The following is a 25,986-nucleotide window of genomic DNA, read 5'->3' on the forward strand; positions in this document are numbered from 1 at the left end:
CTATGTGTTTTACTAACCAGTAACCCGAGTGTGATTCTAAAAATGTCCGCTAACCAAATTTCTTTAGTGCGCATGCCTCTACTGCATCTACGTAGTATGACGTATCTTTAACTTGGAGGGGATATTCTGCCCTTGCGCAGGAATAACAAAATGGCCACTTGACACTCACATGCTTGCCACCTGCTTGCTGAAAAACGAAACCCAGCTATTATACTAATGCTAATGTGGGTATAATAATAATAAGTAAATGGGATTAGAGTAGAGATAGGTGGTATACAGTGAAGCCATTTATTTTTTATTTTAACATTTGTCTTTTTTGAATTTTTCAATAGTGCTTATTATGGGCCTAAAGTCCTGAACCACAGTCTATTCCCTCTCATTCTACTGCACATGTGCAGTAAATCCAAGCTGGAAGACGAGATGTCAACCTGAACATCAGCCGAGGCTGCGAATGGTTATATTCATGGGAACCGGAACAACAGTCCACTGAAATGCATGAGAACTACTATTTCTTTTCTCTAATATGTGATAATGACATTGTGAATACAGGTGGGAATAAAGACTGATGTATAAAATTTAAGGGGTGGGATTTTAAACAAAGAGCTGAAAAAAATAATGGGAAATAAGCATGGTGTGATGATCACCTCCCCTTGCCTGTCCAATCAGAGTTAGGAGTTTCATAAATTTGAAACATTAATGGGTGGTACAAGCATAGAGAAAGGTATAATTGAGGTAGTTCTTAGTTAGTTAGTGAGACTGGAGACGGAGATGCTGAAGTCCAGACCAGGATGCTGTCGGAGTGAAGAGTGATGCTGAAGAATCGAATTACTGAGCCAATTATCTTAAGCAAATTAATTTAGAAGAAGATCGTGGAATAGTGTCAGAGAGGGGTGCTATGCAAGCATCGGTGAGAGATAGGTCATCTGTCCTAATTCGTGTCCTGAAGCCTTTGTTCGCCAGACCTTTTCTGGGGGACCCTTACCAATTCCTAGGCCTGGGAGTTGGTTTTCACACCATTCTAGGTAATTAAAATCTACATCTGTGTATGTGCGTATATGCTTTCTCTCTGTCCTCTCCCTTTCATGCAGTGTCATTGCAATGTATAAATGAATGTATTTTGATTGATTATTTGAATCGTCCTTCCTGTGAGAGACGGAGTTTGTTCTGTACTGTGTAAGTGGTTCACATGAATTTAATCTAAGATAAAAATGTAAAAGCAATCCCGACTCTGTGATAATTTCCAATGTGAAAGTATATTGAAACCTTATGTCATTTCACCATCAACAAGTTACAACTAATGGTCCATTGACCAGAGGAAAGAACTTTTGATCAGTGAAAGATTAGTTAGGGACAAAAGATTACTAATCTAAAGAATTACAAACATGACCCCAGCGGATATTCCCAGTGTGTTGTGAATGGATTTATGGGCCAAGGTGAGTATGTGGTGTTAGATTACCTGTTTCTGGTAACTAACCCTGGGAGTAGTTTGCGAAGTAGCGCTACTCGAGCTACGTGTAGCTACGCGAACTGCGTAGTGCACTGTGTAAAATGCTATTCGCACTGATGATTGCACAGTGCCAGATGCTTGTCTGCACTGTGCAATCAGTGCAAACTGCATCTTGCACAGTGCAAGCGGTCGTTTCCTGCCCCTCGAGTAGATTTCTACTCGAGCTGCAGTTTTCTCAACAGTGATTAGTAGTTTCTCATTGCGAGCGGTTGCGAGCATACGTGACCACTTGCAATGAGAAACCTGACCTCCCTGCTCTGAGAAACTCGCTGGGAGGTTTATTTTCCACACTCGCGGTCGGCAACTTGATGTTGCTGATCGCGAACGAGGATAAAGTCTCGCCGGGTTGTCATTTTGCTTGCTAGCGGGTCACCAACTTGACGTTGAGGACCGTGAGCAAGCAAAAAATGACCGCTGCACTACACTAAGCGTGTTTGCACTGTGCTACGTGCAATTCGCATAGTGCGAAGTAGCGCAAACTTCGCAAACTACACCAGCGTAGCGTAGTGCTTTGCCCAGGCTTACTGGTAACCTGCTGGATCACTTGTATATGCAGTGGTGCCTCCAATCCCAAAAGGGATGAGCTTGTGGTCAGACCAGGTTAGTGTAGCCGAAGCGTCCACTGTGAGCTTGTTGGAATTAGTACAAATTCCATCCAAGGTATGCCCAGCCTTATGTGTTGAGGTCGTTATCAGCTGCTTAAGCCCTAACGTATCTATTGTTTCAAAAACGTTTTTTGTAGTTGAGGAGTTATCTGCTTCCAAGTGAAGATTAAAATCTCCTAATATGGTAAAATTTGAGTATCTAACTATCAAGGCACTGGGACTTTCACCAAGGGTCTTTAGAAAGTCAAGGCTAGCCCCTGGTGGCCGATAGATCAAGGCTCCTGCAAAAACCACTGAGCTAGCTAATTGGAGACAGAAGCCTAGACTTTCTGCTCCCTTAATCTCTGAAATATCAAATGTTGAATCTTTTAAAGTGTCCTTGTGAATAATTGCTAGCCCCCCTCTCTGTACAGGGCTTTCTCTTCTGGATATAGTATATCCTGGAGGAAGGGATTGTAAAAGTCGGGGTTGGAGCAGTCCTTTAGCCATGTCTCAGTGATGAAAAGGCCATCTAGGTTAAGATTTAAAATTAGATCATGTATATGCAGAGCATGTTTTCCTAATGACTTAACATTCACCAGACCACAGTGTAATGGTCTAAGGTCCATGATTGGTATTGCTTTACGGACAAGGTTGAGGGCAGGTATAGTACTTGCTTCACATCTAAGTTCATAGCGGCATTTTAAGCATGTGGCTGGGCCTAGTATTTTATCTGCATGCAGGTGATGATGACAGTCACTAACTTGCACATTAAGCGACCATAATTCATCTCTAGAACATCAGTAATTTGGATTACTGGCAGCATTTCTGTCCCTGGCCGCGTTCAGGACATGGACGGGCGCAGACGGGCTTGCCTTTGGTGCGCCAGCGGCGTGCCCGCTGCGAGCGTATGACTCAGCATGTGAAATGTATTGCTGGCTGGAAGAGATCAGTGCACTATGCTCCTCCCACCGGAACACCTGAGGAAGAGGGGGGAGTGTCCGGAAGCCCCTCTGCACAAACGGAAAAAGTGGCAGACTGAGGGCACCAGATGAAAACAAAAATGCAGTAAGAGTTTTCCCTTTATGCTCAGATTAAACACATCCTTTCATTTTAAAAGTATTTGTTAAAATAATCACCTTAAATGCCCCATTCACAGTGCAGACAAACATAGTTTGAGCCCACTGGATCAGACTATCATGAATAATCGATCATGAACAAATGGAATCAAACTATAGATGGGATTCAAGCGACCATAGTATTAAGTTGCACAGTCGCATTGGGTAGTTTTCAATTTTTAGAGATGATAAAACAAATGCAGTGTTTGAAAAATCACTATTACAGTTTGAATATAAATATATATGTGGATAATAGCAATGGCTTTATCAGGATAAGATCCGTTGGATGCACTGAAATAGGAATTAACTGAAGTATTTAATTCTTTGAATATTATTGAGGTGTGGTACTAAATTACAATACTATAGTATATAAGCATTGATTGAACAAAATTATATATTATTTAGATGAGCAGTGCAGTAAAAGAATCCTGCTGGTGTTGGCAAACTGCATTAAATATTTCTTGTAGATTAATGCTCATGGACGATAATCGCATGACAGTGTGTTCTTATGATATCAAAAAATATGGCATCTTACTGTGAAGAAAACCATATCAGGCTGAAATGCATAGGTTTCTTTTTTGCTAATAAATGTCTACTTTGGAGTTATCCTCAAGGGAGTGACCTATACTTTTGAAGGTACAAACCTGTTTTTAATGATTTATTTGTGGGAAGGACAGAGCCTTCTTTGGTCAAAACCAGCCTCGTTTAGGAACCCGATGTGTAACTGTCTCTTGGAAATGAAACATAAGCAAATATAAACATGTATATTCAGGGGCTGTTTCTCCATGCTCTGGGGCTGTGCCCCTCTAAAATACCTACATATTCATATTAAAAAACTTAAATAGGTTGATTTATTTAGAGATACGATTGTATCTGTATACAAATCAATGTATTTAAGTCTGGGCTGTATGTTCCAGGTTGCCTGCCCAGCCTCGGTCTGAAGCAGGAGATGGAAGCCAGGCAGTAAATCAACTTTCTGCACTGTGACGCACGACACAGGGAATACCTTTCAAAAACCCTTGATTTTCCATAGTGGTCTATGGTCATATGCACTGTAGGCCAGTGACGCTATCAGTGTCACGGTTTCAGGCATTTCAGACTTCATTCCTGCTTGATTCCAGACGTATGGCATTCACAGGCATGGATCCCATACTTTCCCATTAGTCACAAATCAGAGAGGATGAAAGTAGATGTGATTTGGTGCCTTGTCTTTGGTAATGGTAAATGTTAGAATGTTAATCTTGCGTTATGTATATTGTGCTGAGACCCGCGTCTCGATAACGTCCCCCATTGTGACACTCCAGACCCTGGTGCAGGTTGCTGGTCCCTTTAGAAGTAGAGCTGCTGCATTTGTCCACTAGCAAAATGAAACCAAAAGACAAACAGGGTTCTTGGTCCCTTGCGAAGTTGTTTCAAATATTTGAGTCAAATGCAAAGCGAGAAATATTAGCTTATAGTAGACAGTTATCTGCTATCTGACATTAAAACTGGCCCTGTCTTCATGCCCTTCACATTATTGCCAAAACATTGATTGATTTTACGAACAATGAATGTTAAAAACATTAAGGTAATCCATGCCTGTGATTTAGTCCCTCTCTTATTTCACATGTTTTCTTAATTTTGCATTCCTCAAGAGAGTTAGCCATTTCATTATATTATGTTTCTGTATTTTTTTTGTGCATCTTATACTTGCATAGTGCATACTTTAAGTTGTGCCATGTGTTTATGAGGGACTTCGATTGAGAGCTGTAAGCAAAGTGCCGGTCAGTGGAATGGCGTCTCTGCAACGCACACAAAACAATGTTCATGTGAGCAATTGTAAGGGGTACACAGAAGTCAAAATATTTACAAGGCAAGAGTAAATAAAGTGCTTAAATGTGCAGTGTATGTTTGTGGGTTGTGAAATGATGGTGATGCAAGGAAGTGCATTCGTGGAAGAGTGAAAAGAGGGTGCTGAAGAGGATAGAGAGGAGGTTGAAAATGTGCAGGTGGATGTGATCTGCGATAAAAAGGGCATTCATAGCTCACATAAAGCACATATAACTGAAGGCCAATACTCCTTCTACAGGCCTCAATAAAACTTGTTTCACAATCTCACAATTTCAGAATTGGAAATTTTCCAATGTTAATTATTTGAAACAAATCATTGCTGTTACTCATTAACCTAAACAGCTAATACTCGTTGACAATGCCAATTGTACTTTCATGTTTTAGGTGTATATCAGTTGTTGTGTAATATATCTGGATGCAATAACATCTCAGAGAGAAGCCAAAATACCAGTCGGGCAGCACACTTTGGGAATCCCAGACATTTATTTTACATGTTCTCTTTAAGAGAGCCCCCACTTTATTTATCCCATTTAAAGATCTGTCTGCACATATTTCTATATGACTGATTGCAACCAGCAGCTGTGAGTGCTTCCCAAAGCCTAGTTACAGCATTTCCTTCCAAAGTTGATGCTGCATGCAGTCCAAAACACTTGGCAAGCACACACGTTAAAGGGCCTGAAGTTGTCACGCTGTACAATTTGCACATTACAGTAACTGCTGAATATATCAATGTAGTAAGAGATGGGGTAATTTTTTATTTGTTTAATGTTTCAAGACTATGATACGGGAGAGGATGCAGTGCAGTGGTCAGAGCTACTGACTAGGGATCTGGGTTCGAGTCTTGGCTTCGGGTCAACATCCTGTGATTCTGGACAAATCACTTAATCTCCCAATGCCCATGGACAGCGCATGGATACCCTCACAGGTGATAAGCTGCACTATATAAATCTACAAATTTAATTTGAATTCATACGTTCCCACTACTTTATAAACCTTGCATTCTTACTAAATTAATTTGCTTTCAAATACACCATATGTCAATAATTTTTCTTGGTAGGAGGACCCACCCTGCATCCATGCTTGTCCATTAAGCTTGCTCGCTTCGCTCACTACATAAGTCATACCCAACTTTTTATGTACCACTACTTTCAAATGTCACCAGCCGCCACTGTGTTAACAAGCAACTATCATATCTGTCTCCTTTAAGAGTTTTGCTTCCCCATTAGAAACTGTATACGAAACGTCTCATTCTACCGTGTCAAATATTGACTCTTAGATAGATGATATCCGAAACATCTTATAGCATTGTGAATACAATCTTATGGACTTGAGTACTGCAGTCAAACTCCACAAGCCTTTTAGAGGAACAGAGACACATAGACACAACCATGCATTCTCTCTCACCAAATAGCTTCCACATTAGAATCTACTACACACTGTTTCATCCACTGCTCTGAACCTCTGCAGATATTTGAACACATTGTATTAAAATACAGAAATAAAAACAGACAAGACATCACTTTTAGATTTGCCATGAGTGTACTTTAATTCTTCACATAGCAAGTAAGTTTAATGCCCGTATCGTCCACAAAACCATAGTTGAATGTAGGAATCCGAATCCCCGCCTTGGCAAATGAATAAGGATTTGTAAACCACTTTCTTCATCTCCAGCTTTTACAGGCATCACCACTCCCTGATTATAATTCATGCATCACTGTATTCAGTTGGATACAAATTTCAACATTGTTTCAATTTTTATTCCATTCTCTCACAATCAATCAAATTGTTAGTCTATAAAGTAAGAAAGACTCCGTAGAGGAAGCTATAACTTAGGGGCGCGCTGTACTCTTACATTTCCCTCTTAGTTCCCTAAGATCAGCACAAGTTTTCGCCGTATCTCATCGGAATCAATGCAAAGTGAAGACACTTGACGATATATCACATCTGAGTCCATGTGCCCCCAGCGAATTCAATAAAAGAACTTAAAAAAAACTATTTTACATAAAAAATGCTAAAAGTGCTCGATGATACTAATGTCATCGCACAAACGCCTATAAAGTGTGGTGTAAGTTGGTTTTTTCTCTAGACTCACTCAACTCCTCTGGGGAAACAGCCTTTACAATGAGATTTTTACCTCATTGTGCCTTTACCACGCATTTTTTAGCACGCATATTTTTACAGTGAATGTGCATTTACAACGCATGCCAATACCATCCATTTAAGGTAGGTTGGGGGTGGGGGATCTCCCCCCACAAATACATTGTTTTTAAATCTAAAAACAATGTGTGGTATTAGCATGATTTGTAAAGGCATATTCACTGTAAAAACATGTGTGCCAAAAAATGCGTGTCAAAGGCATGCCATGTATTTACCGGCGTTGTACCGTCGTACAACCTTCCTCTGCAGTAGCATCTGGTTGAAAATAAAGTCTCACCACTTCAGTGTTCTATTGCTTGGTGTGGGAGCTGAATGCCATTTTCAGCCTCAGGGTAGACCTTCGAGTCCGCAACACAGTTATGTCTGGTCTGCACCTGGTTCTTCTTTTTTTCACCCCCAGCAACGTTTGAATTTCCCATGATTTTGGCACAAAATACCATAAAACATCTATTAGTGTTGTGTTTTGGTACAGCAGCGTTGTCTCTTGGGATGACCGATGAACAGCTGTCTAATCCCTAAAAAAGTGAATGAGTTACTGTACCACCAACCACAAGGTCTCTGCTGCTGTTGCTGCCTGATAGAAGTTAGGTTGTTGGGTAAAAGTTCATTATTTTATTAAAGTGGATTACTAAATTTAAAGAAAGCATGAAATAATACACGCATAACCATGCTTTAACGCCTCTGCCATCTTTTCCACCACAATATACAAATGGAGGGAGTGATGTACTCCCAGTTCTGGGGTCCTGAGTGCAGATCTCCCCTTGGGGCACCAAAAAGGCAACAAACCCCAAAAGTTCTTTCTTGAGGATCAATTTCAGAACTTCAGTAGCAGAAAAGCAGATGGGCCATTTGTGCACCCAGTGAAATATCCAACTAGTTTTGAAGTCTTGCTTATGCCTTAAAAATACATACTCATTATCAACTGAACCCCTATTCCCCAAAAGAAAGCTTTTTCTCTGGTACAGAAGTAGTGGAATTCTTCAGAATCAGGCTCGGACATTTTTTCTTCCATCTGTGTCAAACATTCAGCGTTTGAAGCCTGCCCCAAAACCCAGAGTTCAAAGGTCCATCTGTCTCTATGAGACTTTCGCGTTGTGTAGCTTATTGTGGACTCGGCTAAGTTTTCCATTAAGTTTTTAGGTCCAACTGCTGTGTGCAAAGCAGCACCGGACACTGCCTTAACTCCCACAACGTAGGGAAGCCTTCTCTGGTTTTCCAGGTTATAAGTGTCACCGAGGTGTTTAGTGTAGCTCTACTAAGCCTTTTTTGGGCAAATTATATACAAAGACGTCTTATCTACCTTGAGTGCACGCACTCAATATTTGGCCATTACATAATGCAATGAGATATCTAGAAGCCATTTGCAAGCCTCGATTTCATTTTTAATTCTTTATATGAACATGACATACATCTTGGTCTTGGTCTAGCCAGGGCCACTTTGCTTCATAACCTTCAAAGAAAGTCTTGCTTTCCCTAACTTTCAGCATATGTTCTTGCAAATGGCAGCAATCAGGCGGATGTGATCATGATCCAGTAATGTCAGTTGTCACATAAGTCACTCTGTATACCACAGTCACTGAATTTATTAGCTTACCCTCTTCATATCTTCATCAGATAAAAAAAAACATCATCAAGGGATACTCCTCAATCTACATTAAATTGTGAATTATAAAACAATTGCAGATCACTCTTCTTTTTAGCAAGTAACCAAAAATATCTTGAAAAATTGAGCAAAGTAGTTGACATTGTGTTTGTAAGGCTGCAAGTAAAAGTCTGGGAATATAACTTTTCGTAAAGTTGTTCCTACGCAATAGAGCTATCCCAAATATTGGAAGAAGCACACTAACACTGTAATCATGAAAACAGAAGAACTTGAAACTGGGTTGCTGTTATTTCCAGGAATCTTGTGCTTTGAAGTGGATTTTGTGGTAGTGTTTCGTGTAGGGTTGTCTGCCTTGTTCAAAATTGGTACTTCTTCATTAAAGACATCTTCATGTGCTTTTCTTCCTGTTTTTGAATCTGAAAATAAGATGATACAGATGGTTATTCATTTTTACTTGAGAGTTGTTCATTTAGAATTTTGCTAATAATCTTTTTGAGGTCCATTTTGTCAGTGGTATAAAAGAGTTGAGGCCACAGTAACAGCCTCTTGCTTGAACCCCCGACTCAACGTTGTACAACCGAGGCTAGGAACAACCATGAAAGTGTAAGGTGGTTTAATAGCACAACATCCTTCTTGTATTTGAATGAACCAATGAAAAGACATAAGTGATGTTGTAAGGTGAATGTAAGAAGCAACACATCTCAGTGGAACAACAACAAATGTCCAAGAGATTACGAACGCAATAGCTAAGTCTAAAGGAGAGCACTCACACTCACACTCACAAAGATGCACTCACCAAGGTGGTCAAATGTTAGCTATCCACGGATGGCAATCTATGAACCATAGATAACAGATAGCTATATAAAAGTGAGTTCTGTATGGAACTGATGCTTTGGCTGTCTTGCTGATATAAGAGTTAGTATTTGAAGGTTTAGTGGGAGAGTTTTCCAGTCCAACAGAGCACAGATGTCAAAGTACCTACATTTCAAGGCAGAAGTGGTAGGCTATGAAGTGCCTAGAATACCAAAAAGAGGAACCTGGGAAGGTACTATTGTACAAAGAGAATCAGCTGCCCTGCAGCGAGAAAGCAGTAGTGGGAGCTATTATTGGGAGACTTGAGAGACTTTGGAACATTTCAATGCGATATAAGTTTAGGGGGGGGGGGCTGACATGGAGGTTGTTACAGTACTCAAGTTTTCTCCACAATAATACAGCATGCAGTGAGAGGTTGGGTTAACTCTTGTGTACATTGAGTCAGTGGAGGTCAGTAGAAGAGTCATAGAGGAAATAAAAAAGGAAAAATGTAAGTGACTGCAAAAAATGAACCCTATGTTCGTAGCTCTGAGGCATTTCCCCTATCCTAGTGGTCTTGAGGAAAAGCAAGCAATATCAAAAGTAAGAATGCTGGTCTTCAGCACTAACCAGGTCACTGGGTATTTGGTTAATGATAGAAAGCTGGCTTCTCAAGCTGCCTTCTGGTGTTAGGTAGCAGTAGACAAGAAATCAAGACTCAATTTAAAGCAGTGCTTAATTTGTGCCGGTGTTTTCTGGTGCTTTGCACTGACACTTCTGGTGCTTTGCACTGACACTTATTTGTAAACACCAGCACCTACTGAAGAAAATCCACCACATGGTGGCACTGTGTGGGTAACCTATAAACAAAGTTGATTAGTGGAGCATTTAATTGTTTAATTTACCTTTTAAAAAAATCATAAAACTCGGACTTAAACATGAAGTTTAAACTGCCATGTAAGTGTAACCAACTGCAGTTGCCCCTTGAGAGATACCTTGGCCCTGGCACTTAATGTTATGCAAATTAAGCACTGACTTCAAGAAAGCTTTGTAAGATCAAGTTGAGGTGCAGTATAACACATGTAGCACTGCTGTAAAAATAGATAAGAAAGTCTGCCAAGGTTATCAGTTTTTATATAGGCACACCACTTTAATAATATCTGAACATTTATGAATGCATGCAGATCAAAAGCAAAATTCAAAAATCAAAGCACAATAAAATCATATACACAAAAACGTTATGTTCTGTAGCTGCAACATTGAATCAGGGCATCTGGATATACACACTAGATCAGTGGTCTTCAAACGTTTTAATGCTGTGCCCGCTCTCCATGTGGAAAAAAATTATAATCGGGCACCCCCTCATAATTTTTCACAATTATTATATTAAACTGCCAATATTTAACTGTGCCTAGACTTTATTTAAACATTGCAATTAAGTCCTGTTAGCGTTTTAAAAATGCGATCATATACATGATTGCCAAACATACTATTCTGGTCAGGCAGGTCTTACTAAGGTGTAGAAGTATCCACAATGTAATTATTAGACTTAGGGGCGGGGGCTTTGAAGAATATTTGGAGCCCCTTTTCCTTTTGACACCTTCTCCAAGCTAGGATATGAATGACAAAAGATGTTAGTGATTGCTCATTACAGAGCCACTTACTGCCGTTAATTTTTTTCCAATGAAAACAAAGCACTCTTATCAGCATAATGCTTCTTTTGGCCAGATCCTAGCTCCCCGCCTGGTATCACTTGAAGCCCCCCCTCCCCCACAGCCCCCCTCCCAATCTGAAGACCTCTGCTCGAGATACTGTTCGAGACTGATGTAGGGGATGGGAGTGTTCAATCACCTGTGGCTACTGTTGTCGACACTGATAATGAAGTAAAAGTGAAATGGCTGCCCCCACAACCAGGGCTCGAGTTGGGGTACCACGCAGGTGGACGGCGTCCCCCCACTTATTTTACCGGGGGGACGCTGTCCCCCCTGCCAAACAGCTGGACTTCACTCATTGGCCTCTCTGGGACGAGGAGCTCGGCGCCTTTCGTGACGTGACTTCCTGTTGTGACGTCACTTCCGATGACAGCGTCCCCCCACTTCTTTTTTTACGACTTGTGCCCTGCCCACAACGATTCACTTTCCTCAAAGGATTCAAGTTAACTCTAAGAGAGGAAGCCTTACACACATCTCGCTGTATTTCAGTGGAGTGTGATTGTTTATTTCATTCTCTTCCCATTATTTACAATTAAGGGACTCCTAGCCCCTGCTATTGCTTTTATTAAAACTGGATGTCTCCCCCAACGTTTCCTTATTGAGTTATATGCCGTCTGCCAGTGAATGCTAAGCAGAGTGAAGTGTTTATAAAATAGCCGAAAGTTGGAGAATTAAAGCAACTACAAGCGGTGTGGACGTGAGCAGAGGGAGGCCTGGGTAAATTTTAATCTTTCAAACTGCAAGTAGGAAGTGATAGAAAAGTGATCCAGATTAAATCGGAGGCCGAACAGATGCACTGCAATCTTAGCCTGCGGGAATGACAAATAAGAAACAGTAGGAGAGAAGAGACGTACCTGGAAGCAAGTGTGAGAAGTGCATTCACAATTCGAGTGCACATGTACATCCCATTTAGACATGTAACATCAGCAAAGGGACCACAAAGTAGCAGAAAATGTATTAGAAATGAGAACCCTGTGGTCGAAAATGCCAGCCAGCCCAGATATTCTTTAAAGACTTTCCCAGTGTCAGTAAGCGGGATATGATAAATCATTTGGGGCCAGATGTAGGTCGCCCAATACCGGTCGGTAACGTCCGAAGTTACCTAATTTTGGCCGTTACCGACCAGTATTAGGCTACTGAGATGTAGGTGGCCTAAATTGCAAATTCGGTAACTTACCGATTCGGTAATTTAAGGAATCGGTAAATACGAATCGGTAAATTACCGAATTTGCAATGTAGGTAGCACTCAAATGAGTGTTTTTCCCATTTTAGGATTCGTTATTTACCACCAACTATAAGTTGGTGGTAAATAACGAATACCTTTGAAAATGCAAATCTGTGCATTTTCAACTGTGCCATGTGGCAGACATACATGTGTGCCACATCTGCACACAAGCACGATTCAGGGGTGCAACAGGGTGTCAAAGTGACACCCTGGCACCCTTGAATGTTTCCCCCATTTCCTCAGGAATGAATGGCAAATGCCAAATCGGTAATTACCGATTCGGTATTTGCCATTCATTCCTATGGGCCTCCAGACCCATAGGAATGAGGTGAGGGGGTAAGGTAGAGTAAAAAAACAGAAAAATCCCTCAGTCGGCTGAACAGGAAGCAGTCAGGCTCCACTGAGCCAAACACAACGCTGCAATGCAGCATTGTGATTTGTCTGAGCGCCGTAATTCGGTGCTCAGTCGGGGTTTGGGGACCTGGACATGTTCTCCATCCAGGATGCAATGCAGCCTGGGTGGAGATCATGCTAAGTGAGCGTGACTGATTGGCAAGCACGAACGGCCGGCCAAAGTGCCACACGCACGTCATTCTGCCCACTACTCCTTTTTGGGGCGATGCTCTTCCGCCTCAGCGGAGGAGTCACCAAAGCACGGCAACAGTTGTATCAATGTTTTACCGCATCGGTGGGTCTATAACAAGTCAGGATCATCCTTATTTATTTAGATGTTTAACATGGTAGAACACAATCACTCTTGCACTATGGCACAAGAGTGCTTGCATTGGTGCTTGGCAGTCATAAATGCGTGAGCGCAGGAATGCACCATATGTCCATAAATATGGTGCATTCCTGCCCTCTCCTGCTGTCTCCCTGTCATGCAGTGCAGCAAGTTGACTTGCTGCATTGTGTTGCGCGTTTCTTTAGTAAATCTGGGCCTGGAAGTATAAACTTGCACAAAACATGTCAATGATGTGTGGACAGAGAGGGTCGGTGCTATTGTGTCCCTTCTACTAGAATAGAAGAGAGGCACTAATATATATAGCCTTGGAGCTTCTAGGAATGAAAAGCTTATATTGTGGACAGCAAGCATGGATGTAGGGGATGAGCCATCGGAGGGGCTCATGTGGCGCCTACTTGAAGCATTGAATTTTAAGCTGCATCCATCCAGGACTTACATTGGACTTTGGAATTACTAAGGTCACACGTAAAATAATGAAATAGCCCATTTGGGAACGTGATATGAGAACGATGGAACTCCAAGGCCCATAATGCACCTTCCTGACTATAAACGCCCAAGAAGAAGTAGATTCATGAAACGCGTCGGCACAAGTCAGGTGCTTCCAATTTTCTCTGACTGCTCACGCCTATACCAATTAAAGCCGATGGGAAAAGGCGACTTGCTGTCGAGTGCTGCTCACGCTTTGGACACATCCCTACAAGCCTAATATATATATAAGAAAGAAATTTGTAAGGCTCACTCGTTTTATTAACAGCTTGCCAGCAGAGAATTTGTCTTGGAACATGCATCAGTATGTTGATACGCCAGACGCGTTTCAGGAGTAAAAAAATCCCTTCTTCAGTGGCGTGTTAATGACCAAATGAAAGCACTGTTCTGGGCGCACAGTTCAAATACACAATACTGTCCCAGTGGGCGTGGCCATCCTTCTGGATGTTGTAGTGCGCACTTCATAATCCTCAATGGGTGCGCTATCCCAGTCAAAGTTAAAAAAGTGTTATCCAAGTGGGTTGATGCAATTGTCCAAGTGGGGACCTGCCCTGCTTTGTAGATGCCAATCGGAGCCACGAGTTGGCACCGCCCTGTAATGGCGCCAGCTCGCTTTCTTCCCGTATGATGCAGCACCAGCTTGGTGCCGTCACGGACCCCGCAGCCGCGGGTGAGTTTCTTCTCATGGCGGGTCAAGTTGAAATAAAACCAGTCAACAGAAACCCCAAAGAGGCGAAGCCACGAAGAAATTTGTAAGGCTCTCTCATTTTATTAACAGCTTGCCAGCAGATACCTTGTCTTTGAACATGCATCAGTATGTTGATACGCCAGACGCGTTTCAGGAGTAAAAAATCCCTTAAAGTGATGCTTTAGTTAGCTGTTGAAGTAAGGTAAAAACGTATGTTTAAACAACAAAACCACTATGAAATTCACCAGTTATAGTTTACTGAGCTAACTATAATTGGTATCTGCCATGCACTGCTATGACCTCACATATTAAATCACTCTTGTCATGTTAAATATATATATATATACACATACACATATGTATCCCCAAAAAGCAATGCAGTCTTTGTTGGTGTTGCGCCTCCTAGTTGGTGCAGACGTGGCAAACAGACCGTGTTTCCCCCGTATCTTATCTACAAGGAATCGCAGCACCTGTCTTTTTTTTGTGCGCAATAGCAACACCACCGATGCATTTCAACCAGTCTTTCTCAAGTGTTATTAAGCATAGATGGAGGTATTTCCTTACATATATAGTAAAAAAATGACTGTTTTTGCATGATCATCCCTCTGCTAATGCTGCAGGTGTTCGACTCTGAGATTGCACTGAAGCCTACTAATCAAACCTGTGGCAGTGGTCTGACCCTTAAACATTTAATGTTGAGTTGGCTGATTTATTTCAATACCAGGTCCCGCCCACATGGGCGTTAATTATTCAAGGAACAGTTTATGATCTGTTTGGCTACATCACGGACTAACAGGACCAGAATGCCAACACCCATGTGGGCGGGACCTGTTATTGCAATAAGTCAGCTGTTCCTAACAGTCCGCTTTCTTCGTGTTTTGGCAGCCCGTGAACAAGAGCAATGTGCATGCTCGAAACGCGTATGGCTTCATTTAGGGAGCGGATGGCATGCTGTGTAGTATTCATGAAAATGTAAAGTACCCCACAATTATTGTATAATCAACAGAAAACATGTTATGATGTTTCCATTGTGCAACGACAACTATATATATTTCATGTGCTTCTAATTTGAACAAATAGATATGTTTCTACCAATATTGTCTCTAAAAAAGTGCTTAAAAAGTTTATGCAAAATGTACTAGCAGCATACTTTATATATAGTGTAATTGGAATTTGCAAATCTGTTCATCTCATGTTACACACCAATACTAAGTTGCTGTCTTATTGCAGTACCAAACTGAATTCGACCCGTGAGTACAAGAAATTATGTAGGTCTTCAACAATATTTAGACTATTAGGGGATTGGTATCTAGATCTAATATGTATCGGGTTTCTAATTGTCTAAGCAATATTTCTTGATTTCCCCCTCCTCACGTTTGGTATTGCATCTATGACAAAATATTTAAAACAAATAAGATTGGTGTTGTGGTGCTGTTTTAAATAATGAGCAACAGGGTAAGAGGAATCTGAAATTACATTGGCTCTGAAATGCTGGAGAATGCTTACGTGGACCTGTAGTTTGGTGCTCTCAATATATTGTAGTTTACAGGTACATTCTAAAATGTAAACTGCAAATTCAGTTTTACATGTAAATAGCTCATCTAAGTTCACTGGTCTTTCACTGAATGCCGTAATGTATTAACCCCAAATCGGCATGCCCTACATGAACTACATTTAAAAATACATTTCTTGATGTGAGCCAATGACTGGTTTGTGTTCATTCAGGACTGCTCTTGACCAAAGCACTGCTAATAGATGGTGCTCATCGAGATGTAATAATAGGCTTCTGAGGAAGTATAGGTCCTACAGACGGATCAGTTAAGACTATGGGGCATTGTTTGTTAAGTATGGACCTTACCTGTTTTTCTTGTTTGTTATATGTAGTAATTAATCTGATGTTGGTCTCATCACTTGTTTTGTTGTATTTTCAATTGTTTTTCTTATCACTTGTGATACCCCTAAATAGGATAGTCTCCCTGGTTTCATGATTGGCTCTATTGGGAGCTCGAGTGATTATCTTAGTCGAGTAAACACACTTCAAGAATCTTTGTTTAGCTTCATTCTGAAATTTGGTTAAATCACTTTCCTGACTACAGATCCTAAATAGCCTTAGCCTTTCACCATAAGGAATGCTATTCTTTAAGTGTCTAGGATGAGAACTAGAGGTGTGGAGTATTGAATCCCAGCTGCTGTTTTCCTATGTAGCTTGGACTCGATTCCATTGTTCTCTATATATACCTGTACATCTAGAAAATCAATTGTTTGTATATTGATGTGTGCCGTAAATTCTAAGTTCCCTGTATTCACATAGATTTTTTCATCAACATTTTCAGCGCTCACTACCAACACTTTCCAATGATAAACACATTGTATATATAGCAAAGCCAACAAACAACATGGTTCTCCCAATCTGCAAGATTTTCCACCATTAGTACTTGCTCCTCCCAGCAGCTCATGTGTAAACATGCACAACTGGGGTAGAAGCAAGCACCCCTGGCCACTCCCCTCAAATATTGAAAAATGTAATTATTAAAATGAAAGAAATTTTTATTCAAGCACCAGGTGATCATGGCCAATAACATCTTACTATGGTTGTATAATCTTAGAGGGCTACTCCTAAAATAGTGCTCCACTGCTCTCAATCCATCTTGACGTTTAATACTTGTATGAAGTGCAGTGATATCTAATGTCATTAGCAAGTATTCATTGGACCACGGTATGTCATATATTCTTCTGAAGAAATAGCCAGTGTCTTGAATAAACGAAAGAACAATCAACACATATTCTGGTAAAAAAAGGGTCAACATATTGAGATGTTCTTTCAAAAATACTATTTCTGGCTGAAATGATTGGTCTTCCTAGTATCAGAACAATGTTTATGAATGTAAGGGATGAAATATAAGACTGGCATGGTTATTGCGTAGGAACAAATGTTAATCTTTCGTCAATAGTCCCTAATTTTTCCACCTAGTTAGTTCATCTTGAATTTTTTTCTTTATATCTCTCATATGTTGTATATTGATCCTCTTGTAGCATGTATCATCATTGAGATGTTTATACACTTCCGTTAGATAAACAGATTTTGGCCATATCACTATATTGCCTTCTATATCTGCATTTCTGATTATAACTTGGTTGTTATTTTGTAGCGTGCGAATTAGGCTATGGTATTTTTTTATCATGATTTATATATATATGTATGTATGTATGTATGTATGTATGTATGTATGCATATATATAGATATGTATGTATGTATATATCCTACTGGTGTAAGTTATAGTTAGGACCTAATTTCCATAGGAAAAGTATTTTATTTTTGCTAATAACTTTTGTGGCGTTTTGATAAATCCTGACGAAATTTTGAAAACTATTGTGCCAGTCAATTCAGCTACTGTGTGGAAAGTTTCAGGGTAATTTGTCAAGCGGGGTCAAGAAAAACACATTTTACTCGTTCAATTTCCCATAGGGATTTTAGACATGATTACAGCCCAAAACGCTGAACATCAATTTTGGCAGAAAGCTAGATCTTGCTCCAGAAAGAGTTTTTTTCTTATTTGGTATAAATCTGTTCAGTAGTTTTGGAGTTAATAAAGAAAACATATTTGTGTATATCTAGAGATGTGGATCTACTGCGGAGGATCTGCACATCCATGCCCCAAAAGCAATGCCTTGATTGGCTGACTGCAACCTGATATAAAAGTTGTGCTCCCATTTTGTGAATTGGGGCACAGTTCCTGGGGGCAAATAAAGTAGAGGGTCAAGATAGGTGTATCTTGAACCCATAGGACTGATGGAGAGATCTGTGAGGGAACCCTCAGAGGGAGGAAATTGTGGGAATTTCTTTTTTGTGTGTGTGCGGATCCACGGAACCACTGCGGGGCTCAGTGTGGCCCACCGTATGAATTCACGGCAGATCCATGGTTCCACACCCCAATTAAAACAACAGATACAAATACACCCACACAACCACTCACACATCCATATACCCACTTACACACCCTTACAGTCACTGATACATCCACTCAGAGACCCAGAGAACCACACACAGATCCACTCGCAGACACACACAGGAACTCCCATGCCCTTTCACACAGCCAGATACACACCCATACAGCCACCTACACATGCACTCACATACCCAGACAGCAATTATACAACCAAATAGCAAAGCACTGACAAAGCCACTCACATACCCATACAGCCACTCAGAAACCCACACAGCCACTTACACACCTGCTCAAACACTCGCCCATCACACACTCACATGCCCACTTACACACCCACCACTCACACACCCATACAGCCACTCACACACTCACTCAGAGACCCAGAAAACCACTCACACACCCATACAGACTCAGACAACCAGGCAGACATACATACAGCTACTCACACACCCATGCAGTCACAGATATATCCACTCATTGACTCAGGAAACCACTCATAATCTCAATTACAGACCCAAGCCTGCACTCACACACTAAGTCAGAGACCCAGAAAACTACTCACCCAGTCTCACATCAATACAGCTCTCACCCCATACAGTTACTACTACATCCACTCAGAAAACCACTCACACACCCACACAGGCACTCACACACCCAGTCACACACTCAAACACCCACGTACACACCCACACAGCCACTCACACTTACGCACCCATACCACTCACACACCTACTCAGAGACCCACAAAACAATTCACACACCTACTCAGACACCTGTACAGCCACTCACACACCCAGAAACCACTCACACCCATTTACACACTCTACTGCCACTCACACACTCACTTACAGACCCCGGGAATCACTCACACATCTACTCACAGGCCCACACAGGCACTCACACACACCTACTCACAGACCCACACAGCCCCTTACACACCCACTCACACACACACCAGACACTAACACACACTTGCACACACACAAAATTGTTTTGTAACAAATCTACTCCCTAAGCTAGGCAAATCATTTATTGTGATATTTCTTGAGATGATGATGCAAAAGTGAAGTGATTACTCTTCTGTTTTCTTCATGAGTATATTTTTTTGTGCAACAAATTGCAAATGTCGGGGAGCTAGGATCAGTCTCTCCTTCTTGTGCCTTCCTCTTCTCCTTTTTCTTTCCTCCTCTGCTACATTTCAGTCTAAGAAAACTCATTTGGGTGCACAGCTATCTGAGAGATTGTTCATCATCCCTGGTTTTCCAAATAAAAAAATACCACTGTTTCCCAAATACAGAGCGTTTTTGCACAGGATGCTGGTAGGTTGCAAGTATCTCACATCTTCTCACCTTGTGGGTGAGTGAAGAAATTCTACATCACAAGGTCTTTAGGAAATTGCTCATTTCCACTTGGTGTGGTTTATATTTCAACCAGGTCTTCATCTAGTAGCTGGGCGGTTAGAGTATGAAACCCTGCCTGCTTATCCTGATTTTACTGCATTTCTTATTAGGACCTTTTACTGGCAGAAAAAGCTGATGCTTTCTTTCAGTGTATCTTTCTCAATGGAGTCTGAAGAAGGGTGGGATTATGTGTTTCTTGATTTTTGAAAGGGTGGAGTATGTAACCTATCAGATGCTTCCTTTATTCTCTTACAAGGATTCACAGATCCTTTGCAGATTTACCAATAGACATAATAAAACAGGACTGCAAGTTTCTTCCCAGATCATGACTTGTGCGATTGTGGGACTTCTGTTTCAAGTGCAGCAAATCAAAAACGAGATCTGCAAAGACTGTAACTTTTTTAAAAAGGTGTTTGGTATGAAAATGAACTTTAATATGTTGTTTCAAATTAGGAGTTATCTAAGTACACCTCAAAAGTCACAGATGTAATGTTACATTTCAATTTGTACATGTTTTTAGACTTCTGGACTTTACAGTACAGATTGCGGTACTATGACTCCAGAGTGTGCCAGATTCAACAATGCTCCTTTCTCAGGATGCACGGAGAACCCATGAATCCTCATGTAACTTTGCAGAGGCTTGACTGGTTACTGAGAATGTACTATTCCACAAATAGTTATTGGCTTAATGGAACAGTTCATTTCACGCCTTGCGACAGAATAGCCTTGCAGCAAAGGCGACAGTAAACATTTGTTACTGTAATTTACTTTTTTGGAGAAGATAACCTTTTCCAATTTTTCTGATTGGTTCTGGACAAAAAGAACAGGAGAAGAGAAATCCAAAAGAAGAAAGAGAAGATGAACAGGAATATGTTCAGAGTGAAGATTTCAAGTTGCCACCAGAATCTAATGTCTGTACTTTTTCCACCATTCCTCCCGGGGCAAGAAAATTGTCCTCAAAGAACATGATTTGAACTCTGTACTGGAAAAATCTAAGCAGGGACAACTGAGGGAAATACAGCTTCAGAACCCCACTGATGCACAGTCAGCTCAATGCTTGGCATGGGTAGCAGTTGAATGATGGGAAGGGAAATGCAGAAGAGGTGAGCACATCATCTTCAGCATTGCATCAGGCCATCCCCTTAGGACAGACATTGCTTGAAGTTTTCAATCAGGAGGAGCAAGAAGAAATGTAATCATGCTTTGCAACTGTGTGTTTAGACTGCTCCTCTACCAGAGCACAGGCAAAAATTACTTTTTTGGACTTTTTTTATCCAGTTTTTCCCGTTGTTCCTGTTGTATTTTTGTTTTGTTTTTCCTAAAACATAAAAAAATAAGATAATTTCTTTTTTTAGATCGAGTTTTCATTGAATACAAAAAGCTAAAAATATATAATGTTTGTTTTGCATATGTATGAGAACGAGTAAGAGTGGGTGAAAGTGATAAAAGAGATGGGGTGGAAGAAAAAAATGGTTGAGAAATTGAGTTAGAGAGTGTGTGGAAGTAGGAAGTGAGTGAGAGGGTGACTGGAAGTAAGAAAAAGAGTAACATAGAGTGTCTGAAAGTGATGAAGGATGTGAAGGAGGACCCAGAGGAAGTGACTAAGATAATGAGTAAGTGTGAAAGTGAGAGACTAAGTGATAAAATGTGTGTCTCAGGTTTTGTCCAGCTGGGGCAAAATGCAGTGGAATCTGGCCTTACGGTCGAACACTCTGCAGGTAGCCATCGTCCATTGTACATGGCCTTTATCAGTGCACAGGAGGGATTGCCCGAGGTCCTGGCACAATACACTATGGATGGCTAAACCGTGCTGGCACCACCTTCAACCCTGAGCAGCTTGGTTGGTCTCTAGCCTCTGACCATTCACTGCACCCATCTATCTGTGGATGGCCAACCACCGCTGTGCACAACCTTTGACAGAGCACAGCATGGGCTGACTGGTTGATGTTGAAGAAGGTTGTGAGGGAGGGTTTGAGGGAAAGGAAGTGAATGAGACATTGAGTGACTGAAAGTGAGAGACTCAGTGAGAGAGTTTGTGCATCTGGTCAGCTGCAAGCCATGTTCAGCTGTAACTGGCCAAACAAGCTATACTATGCACTGCCTTCTGCAGTGTGTAGTGGGGTTGGATGCATGGCCAGGCGTAAGGTCACGCCTTTTGCCCAACCCACCGTGGACAGCCAGCCCTCACTATGAAGGGCCTACGCAGGATCTCCGGCTGTGTGGAGCAGGGTTGGCCTCAGTCCCTGACTTCTGGTAAAGCCTTATGCTCCATCTCCTACAGGCAGCCAACCCCTACTGTGTGGAATCCAACTCTCAACCTGCTGTGGACAGACAACCTTTGGCCAGGGTCAGCAGGGGTTGGCCACAGGGGTTGGCCTGCGCCTAGCCGGTGTGCCCAGCCCGCAAAGAGCAATCAACCACCACTGCACATGGCCGGCCAAGTGCGGCACCTAAACTACTGCAGTCAGCCAACCCCTGCACAGAGCTCGGCCTTTGATCAGTCTGTGTTTCGTTTTATAAATGTTATTGGTTTTGTGGATCTTGAATTGGAATGGCAATCCTGGGCAAGCTTCATGGCTCAGTCCCATAAACTATAAACTATAAACGATACGTTTCTATGACCTATACCTCTCCCTCCCAGAGTTCGTTTATGAATCCATATTTCAAATACTCAATCAGTGATGCATGCGTTGCTAAATCTTGCCCGGGGTTTTGTTTAATTTAATCCTGACACCTACAGAGTCACCCAGAGTCTGAGGTACCCATCATGATACTGCAGATCCCTGCTGCCTATGTTGGTGTCCAGGTTCCCCCAAGGGAGGCCCCTCTGAGAATCCCCCCCACTATGTCCTGGAGATCAAGGTGCACCCAAACTGCATTTCTTATACGGCCTTTTCACGTCTTTTCAGGACACAGGGGCCCTCCTCACATCCTGACATGGCAATACACAATAGAAATGTTCGATTTGCTGACAGTCAATCAGGTTACATGGATCAGTGGTACCAAACTGCTAATCCATATGGGACAACAGGCGCCCTCACACGATTAGCATCCTTTCATTTTTGAATTCTTGTTTTGTGAAGGATTTGTGTGTCTGAAACAGCTGAGATATACAAAAGTGTTAACTCTTAAAAGTCCACTGGAGAGATCTTGTAAATGCCTATCTCAAACACTATCGACATAGTTTACAACACACACTTTCTGGGTAGTTTTTTACATTCATGCCAAGTTTGGTGTAAATCCATTTAGCGATTTGGCAATGGAAGATGAAGTGATAAAAACACATATTTTTTCGATCCCCCTAAACTCAACCCCCCCCCCACGACTCCCCCCCCCCCAGACGCCTAAATCTCGCCCCCCCCCCCCTCCCCCGCGCGCAAAGCTCCGTAAACTAATTTGGTGCGGACCTGTCCATAGCAATAAACATTATAGGTAAATAAAAAAATCCTTTTCATTGCAAGGTATGTAAACTAAAAAGAAAGGAACTCTGACTCTTAATTGAATAACTTGCAGTGGATTCAAAACTCATATTTCTTTGGAACACGTGAAATATGGAGAATATTTCAAAGATCCCAGTGAAATATGTTTTTTTATCATCATAATGATAGCACCACACAATACATCTTGTGTTTTTTCAACACCCAATCTCTCTCTCAATCATTCTGGATGGTGTTAATCACATGCTAATTGAATTTATGATCAAAATAAAACTTAGGACAAGCTAAAGCATGAGTGTGGGGCTTGCACACCTCCTCGCGTCAGTGGTCTAGGCTTCCACCAGAGATGTCCCTTAGGGCTTCATCTTTGGACAGTCTGAAAGCTCCCCTTGATGCAGTAGAGGAAGCCTGCACACTCTGCCCAGTGTATCAGTAAAGTACTTAACTCTACCCCGCCTCTGTCTACTCGCTCTATCAGATGGACTACTCCATCTGCCCCCTGGTATGACACCTTCCTGAAGAAAAAGAAAAACTAGCTTGCAAATGCTTGGAGCATAAATGGCGGCAGTGTTATGATCCATTAGACAAGCTAGAGTAGAGGAGGGCTTTTAACAATTTTAAGCAACTAATCAGCCAAGCAAAATCAAACTCTCTTGAGGCTCAAATAGCATCAAAGAGGGCTTTGCCATCTTTAAATCGCCATTGCCCCCTGCATGTGTTGCTCAGTCCTTTGTTCACTCTCAGGAGCCGCGTGACAAGCTTCAGTTTCTTTCAGGAAACAATTCTGATAATCTTGGTGAGATTTACCAACCACTCTGGGGACTTGGGCTTCTAAACTTGTTCGGAATCGGAAGCCCATGTTGTTCCCTCCCTTATACTATCGAACTTTTAACTGATTAACATTTTGACACAATGTCAAGTTCTATTGCCTTGGGCTCCCCGTTGGCCCTCTGTCCCCTGCTATCTGGAACTCTGATGGTTCAGCTTTATTTGCCTTTTGGCACCATATTGGCAACCAGTCAAGTTCATTGGGATATGTGCCAAAAGTGGAAAACGGGTATGGTTGTTTGTTAGTTAAAGAATCTTTCAGCTGGTATGGCTTTTAAGTGGCTGCAGTCATATTTACAGCCCCCCAGCCAAGCGTTCTAAAAAAAGCTGTAAAACTAGTGCAAGGCATGGCTCTGGGGCCATCCCTTAGACCAACCCTCTTCAATCTCTATTTATTTGTCCTTTAGCACAGTTGATTTGGTCATTTCAAATTCATGTTATGCGCATGACCCACAGCTCAGTGGCAGCCAGGTTCGGGAGTGCATGAAGGCAGCGTCTAATTTGCTGGCTGACTATTAGCTCAAATTCAACTGAGATTATGTTGACATTCTGCCAAAACCCCAGAACAAAGTTTCTGTCTAACATGTGGTCGATGATATCTGGCACCCCTCCCACCTTAGAGCAGTGAGTCAGGATCCTTGGCGTCCACATAGACAACAAGTTTACTCTTAAAACGCGTCAGCCATGGTTCTGGTTCCTGTATGCCACTCTTACCAGTTTTGTGATAATCCTGTCTTTGTTACCAACAGCAAAGTGAGCTAGAGTGGTCCAGGCCATCATACTGGGCCACCTAGATTACTGTAATGAAATGTTTCTCAATTCAACGTTGTATCTGTTGGCTGGGTTGAAAACGATTCAAAACATGGCAACTAAATTAAGTTTCCAATTGCCTATAAGAACTTTTGCATCTGCTGCACTTAGCAGACTTCCTTAGCTCTCTGTGTATAAGGGCATTTTGTTTAAGGCGGCATGTTTAATTTTTCATGCCTATCACAAGTCGGGCCCAGTTTAAATCCAACATAATATCAAGCACTTTTTCCTGTCTGTAAACCGATTGATGGTTTCACACTTCCAAAGCACTAGATTGGGTGGCTGCTTTTCTCTTTCTTTGCACCAAAATTGTAGAACTCTCTAATTTGTTGCCTTCACTCTCTTTAGTTGACAATTGCTACTGTTTAGAATCCATAGTTCTTTAAGTAGTATGGCTTCAGTATCAATCATAGTACTAGGACGCCCTTGGGTAACAGTGCGTTTAACAAGAACATTAACATCTAAACCACTATGCAGGGTTTTACGATTGCTAGGGCTACTGGAAGTATATAGCAATAGAGGACAAAAATATTCAAAAAAGTGTAGAACAGTGTTGTAGAGTGAGGTTGCATACAGTGGAGAAGAGTGACAGACAGTGGAGAGGCATAGAGCACAGTAGGGTACTGTGGCGTAGAGTGTGATAAATTGTAGTAGTGTGGAGGATAGTGAAGCGGAGTACACTGGAGTGGGGTAGTGTAAAGTGGAGTAAAGTGTCATAGAGTATAGTGGCATGTTGTAGAGTATAATGGTGTGTAGTGCAGTAGAGTCAAGTGGCATAGCATACAGTCATGTAAAGTGTCATAAATTGGAGTACAGTGTTGTACAATAGAGTGTAGTGGTGTGTCGTTCAGTACTGGAAGGTAATGTAGACTACAGAAGAGTAAAGTGACATACAGTCTAAGAGTTTTTTGTAGAGTGGAGTGATGTACATTACAGTGTTGTAGCATGCGATAGAGTGGATTGGCATATCGTATTGTAGAGTACAAAAGGATAAAGTGGCGTAGAGTGGAGTGATGTCAGTGGAGTAGAGTGCAGTACTGAGTCAGAGTAGAGTGGAGTAAAGTGGGGTGCAATGGCAAACGAAGAGCTACATACAGTGCTGTATAGTGGACTAGAGTA

General features: G+C 41.6%; 1 protein-coding gene across 2 annotated transcripts in view; it reads right to left on the reverse strand.

Annotated features, from left to right (window-relative positions):
* Positions 1-6,559: 6,559 nt before the first annotated feature.
* Positions 6,560-25,986, reverse strand: part of LOC147683385 (glypican-5-like) — a 1,567,690-nt gene continuing 1,548,263 nt past the window's right edge. For both annotated transcript variants that reach the window (XM_086943808.1, XM_086943807.1), the window contains one exon: positions 6,560-9,215. In XM_086943808.1, the coding sequence (XP_086799934.1) occupies positions 9,013-9,215 (203 nt within the window). In that variant the 3' untranslated portion in view covers positions 6,560-9,012. The remainder of the gene's footprint in view (positions 9,216-25,986) is intronic.

The sequence above is a fragment of the Lissotriton vulgaris genome, chromosome 11 (genome assembly GCF_964263255.1).
Source record: "Lissotriton vulgaris chromosome 11, aLisVul1.2, whole genome shotgun sequence".
Taxonomy (NCBI): domain Eukaryota; kingdom Metazoa; phylum Chordata; class Amphibia; order Caudata; family Salamandridae; genus Lissotriton; species Lissotriton vulgaris.